The sequence below is a fragment of the Limulus polyphemus genome, unplaced genomic scaffold (genome assembly GCF_000517525.1).
Source record: "Limulus polyphemus unplaced genomic scaffold, Limulus_polyphemus-2.1.2 Scaffold382, whole genome shotgun sequence".
Lineage (NCBI taxonomy): Eukaryota > Metazoa > Arthropoda > Merostomata > Xiphosura > Limulidae > Limulus > Limulus polyphemus.
The window spans coordinates 642,980-647,674 of NW_013665992.1; the positions used below are offsets into that span (position 1 = coordinate 642,980).

General features: G+C 37.6%; 1 protein-coding gene across 1 annotated transcript in view; it reads right to left on the minus strand.

The window, feature by feature from the left end:
- Positions 1-4,073, minus strand: part of LOC106457854 (tyrosine-protein phosphatase Lar-like) — a gene marked incomplete at its 5' end in the record, with an annotated part of 6,376 nt that extends 2,303 nt beyond the window's left edge. The window contains 3 exons of the mRNA XM_013917305.2: positions 2,826-3,110; positions 3,235-3,430; positions 3,941-4,073. Of these exons, the coding sequence (XP_013772759.2) occupies positions 2,826-3,110; positions 3,235-3,430; positions 3,941-4,073 (614 nt within the window). The remainder of the gene's footprint in view (positions 1-2,825; positions 3,111-3,234; positions 3,431-3,940) is intronic.
- Between the last annotated feature and the right edge of the window lie 622 nt (positions 4,074-4,695).

Here is a 4,695-nt window from a genome sequence, read left to right on the forward strand (position 1 = left end):
CCTGACAAGGTGAAAGCAGTGCGAGATTGGCCAACACCAGACAATGTGGGAGAGTTAAAAAGTTTCTTGGGACTTTGTACCTATTACCGGAAGTTTGTGAAGGAACTATAGCTGCTCCACTACATGATTTAACCAAAAAAAAAGGCCAGAAGTTTGAATGGACAGTTTCTTGCCAGTATGCTTTCAAGACATTGAAATAAAAATTGGCCTCAGCTCCACTTTTAAAGCTTCCAGACCCCTCACTGCCGTAAATACTGGATTGTGATGCTAGTAATGTCGGAATTGGAGGAGTGTTGTCTCAGAAAGTGGGTGAAAACGAACATGTGGTGGCCTGAGTAGATTAGAGAGGAACTACTGTGTAACTAGAAGGGAACACCTTGCTATAGTAAAGAGTCTGACATATTTCCATCCCTATGGTGCCAGGTTTAACATCAGGACAGACCATGCTGCATTACGCTGGTTAAGATCATTAAAGAACGCAGAGGGTCAACTGGCATGTTGGATCAGAAAGATAGACCAATATAATTATGATATTAACTACAGAGAAGGAAAATCTCATGGAAATACCGATAGATTGAGCCAAAGACCCTGCAAAGATGACTGCAGACGTTGCTGCAAAAGAGAGGTCGAACTAACCAGATATCATCAAGCTGAAGTGAAAGTGACTGAAGGAGTTGATGATGGTGAAATGGAACCAGGTATAGATATTAAAGCAGAACAGAAAAAAGACCAAGATTTGAAGCCAATGATTGATTTTCTAAAAGTGAGTGTTTTGTGCCCTGCTTGGGAGAAGGTGTCTAGCTTAAGCCTTTGTGACAAAAAACTATTGGGCACAATGGGACCAGCTGAAGTTTGAAGATGGTATTCTTGTCCGGATATGGGAAACTGTAGATGGGAAAGAGATGACCTGGCAAACAGTTATACCGAGAAAGTTATGGGAAGTTGTGCTGCATCAATCCCATGATAGTTTAACTGGAGGACATCTTGGAGTTAAGAAGACATTGAGTCACCTACCACAGAGATTTTACTGGATAGGTATGAGGCAAGATGTGGAAGAATGGTGCAGGACATACAGTACATGTTGTGCTAAAAGAGGACCCAAGCATAAGGAACATGTTCCAATGAAGTTATATCAAGTTGGTGCACCAATGGAAAGAGTAGCCATTGACATTACTGGTCCTTTGCCACGAACTCGTGCTGGAAACAAATACATTTGTGTGGTGATGGATTATTTCACTAAGTGGCCTGAGGCATATGCAATACCAAAACAGGAAGCTACAACTGTAGCTTCGGCTATTAGTGATTTCATCTTCAGGATTAGTATGCCATACGAACTGCATTCAGATCAAGGCTGTAACTTTGAATCAGCTGTGTTCCAAGGATGCTGCAAGTTGTTTGGCATCCGAAAGACCAGGACAACGCCACTTCACCCACAGTCTGATGGGATGGTAGAAAAGTACAACTGGACACTGGGACAGGAATTGGCCAAGTTTTGTAATAGTCGCCAAGGTGACTGGGATGTCTTACTCCCTCCACTGTTGATGGCCTATAGAACAGCAGAGCATGAAGCCACTGGATACACTCCAGCAAAGCTGATGTTTAGTCGCGAACTTCGATTGCCAATGGATCTGATAACAGGACGCCCACCTTATGAAGAGTTGCCTGAAAATGTGCCAGAGTTCGCGAAAGTGTTATCTGAAAGGATGGATGATGTTCATCATCAAGTGCATTCAAACTTAAAAACGTCTGCTGATTCCATGAAGCTATGTTATAATAAGAAATCTACTGAAGTCAGCTTTGTACCAGGAAATGTGGTGTGGTTGTATAATCCCAGGAAGATCAAAGAGTGGATCGTCACTCAGACATGACTTTCCGAATTACATTTTGTTGGTGAGGAAAGCCAAAGGTGGTGCATGTCAACAGGCTTTGGCATTATAATGGTCAAGGACATTTTAGTTGGAACAAAGTGAACAATGGAACAAATAGTGCTGCTGAAGATGTGTCACCTGAAAAAAACCACTGTCGAAGAAGAAACTCTACCCGGTTTTGAGAAGGGAAACAGTAAAGCCCTTGATGAAGTTACTACCACTGATGTGCCTGTTACTGATAAGAGGACATTTCCTAATGGAGCAGATGAACCCCACGTGAAGCAGAAGCCAATGAGATGGAGACCAGTACGAAATTAAATTAAATTCTGTACAGTTAATTAAGCCATTGTTAATTATCTTTTGGTTTAATGTAAGTGGCTATAGTTTGGGATGAACAATACTAAGGAAGAGGCAGTGTTACGACAACAGAAATCACGTTTGGCGCTGGTAGCGTGCGTGGAGTTTCTCCAATGATCATGAATTTGCCCGGCAGCTCGAGTGTGATCTTGATGCCCTCTTTTTTAGTATATAAGCCTGGCAAAGAAAACCAGTGGGATATAGATAACTGAGTCAAGTGAACAGTAGTTACAGTAAGTCGATTCTTTGGTTTGGTTCTGAGTGGGGTAACTTGTGTTTAACACTAGTACTGCATATTTTACAGTTAGGTTTTCGAAAAAGCCTTATATTGTCATTATGTCTGTTTATTTGCTGTAATTTCTCAGCTCATGTATACAAAGATGGTTAAAAATTATTTTTTTCAGAAAACTTAACCCTCCAATAGCTTACAATCAACACATCAATATATGTTTTAATACACTGACATGATTACTCTATTGTACAATATGTTAATTTAGTTCAACGTTCATGTCTAAAATGAATTATTGTACTTTTGCAGGAAGGAATCACTAGCATTCCTTAATTCTAAAAGGAATTGATTTTTAATTAAGTTGGACTTACAATATTGGTCAGTTTTTACACTAACTGGTGGGGTGGCAGCTCCTTCACCATGTTTTGACTTAGCTGCCACCCAGATCTGGTATATTGTGTCTGGGTATAGGTTGCTAAGAGTGTAGGAATTGATGGCTGGAATGGTGTGGTGGTCCTGCTTCTGGGTAAAAGTGTCATTCCAGTATAACTCATAACCAATAACACTCTCGCCCAAGTGTTCTGGATGGCTCCACTGTAGCTGGACAGTCGTGGGTGATATTGATTTTGCAAGTAAGTTTGAGGGTTGACTTGGCACTATTTATATAAGAGCAGTGATATTAAAAAAATATCAATAAATATTTACACATTATAGTGACACAATCAACAAAAATTATATTATTATATAGCAGTATCTTTATTTGCATAATTATTTGCATACCTCCTTCTTGAGTTTCTACTTGTACAGGAGCAGACAATGGACCAAATCCTCTGCTGGTAAGTGCTTGGATCCGGATGGTGTAAATGGTCTGAGGTGTCAAATCACTGATTGTTGTAAGTGTACCGCTATCAACATTTTGGGTTTTCCAGTTGGTTGTAGGAAGATTGGGAAGAGTTTTAAAGTGTACTTTGTAGCCCTTTAAACAGTGATGTATTAGTATCAATAGTGATACATGAAATGGTGTACGTAGTAAATCAATACAGATTTTTATGAAAGTATATCCTTTAATTTGATACACTTCCTCTAAAATTATATGATTTCTTATTCAAATTGTTTTGATTTTTTTTTCAGTTTGAGAGGCCACAGCAAATCAATAATGCTTTAAGAAGAATTTTCATTTTACTCTCCTGCACTTGATACTTTGTATCAGTAAGATCTTTACCCCTGGTACAACAAGGAATACAATAGCAACTCTTGTAATAATCTATTATAACAACTGATCCCTAATAGTACTAAATATTAGAATCAATAAGATCACAGTGGTAAACCTCCAAACATCCTCCTCTAGTTCCTGGCACCACTTAAGACCCTGATGGTAAGTCGTACAGCCTTCATCATCAGATGGATAATAATGTTAAATCCTCTGTTATTTGCTATCATTATAATCATGTGATGTTATGATCAATTCATAAGATTTTATACTTACCGTAACTTCTCCATTAGGTTCTTTAGGAGGGTCCCACTGTATAACTACTGTATTCGAGCTTAAAGAACAAGTTTGGACGTTCCTTGGAGCACTATCGGATTCTTTAGGACAGAGAAAAAGCAACAGCTTGATGCTTCATGATCAGAAAAAACACTGCTAGCTATCTAAACCATAGCTAGAATAATTTTATAAAAAAGATTATGTAACATTTGGAACTTAGAACACATAAACACACACACACACACACACACATATATATATACTGATGAATACTTTATGGTTCTATTCAAAATTAGCCTTGTTTGATGTATAAAACATAAAAGAGCCAATAAAATAGTAACAGAACTAGATTAGAATATATTTCCAAATATGTAAGGCACATGCACACATCCAAAACTGATGTGAACAATTACCTTTTGAATATAAATCACAGCGTCTAATTAACGTTAGATTGATACAGGTAATACAAAACACATTAATTACATCTAAAGTTTCATAAATAAATGTTTTCTAAGACGTTTTGTCTTACTTTCTCGATTGACACAGCATTGTTTAGACTTGTGTTTTTTTGCATATTTCTACCATCTATAAACTTGCTTCTTTGCCATTTAATTTTTTTTCAACACTTTTATTTTATTTATTTCTGCATTCGCTTGTTTAGACAATGTTTTTGTTTTATAACTATTTCTTTGACCGATATATATTGTAATGCTTCTGTGTTCGTTTGTTAATTTTCTGTAAAAATTCTTTCCGAA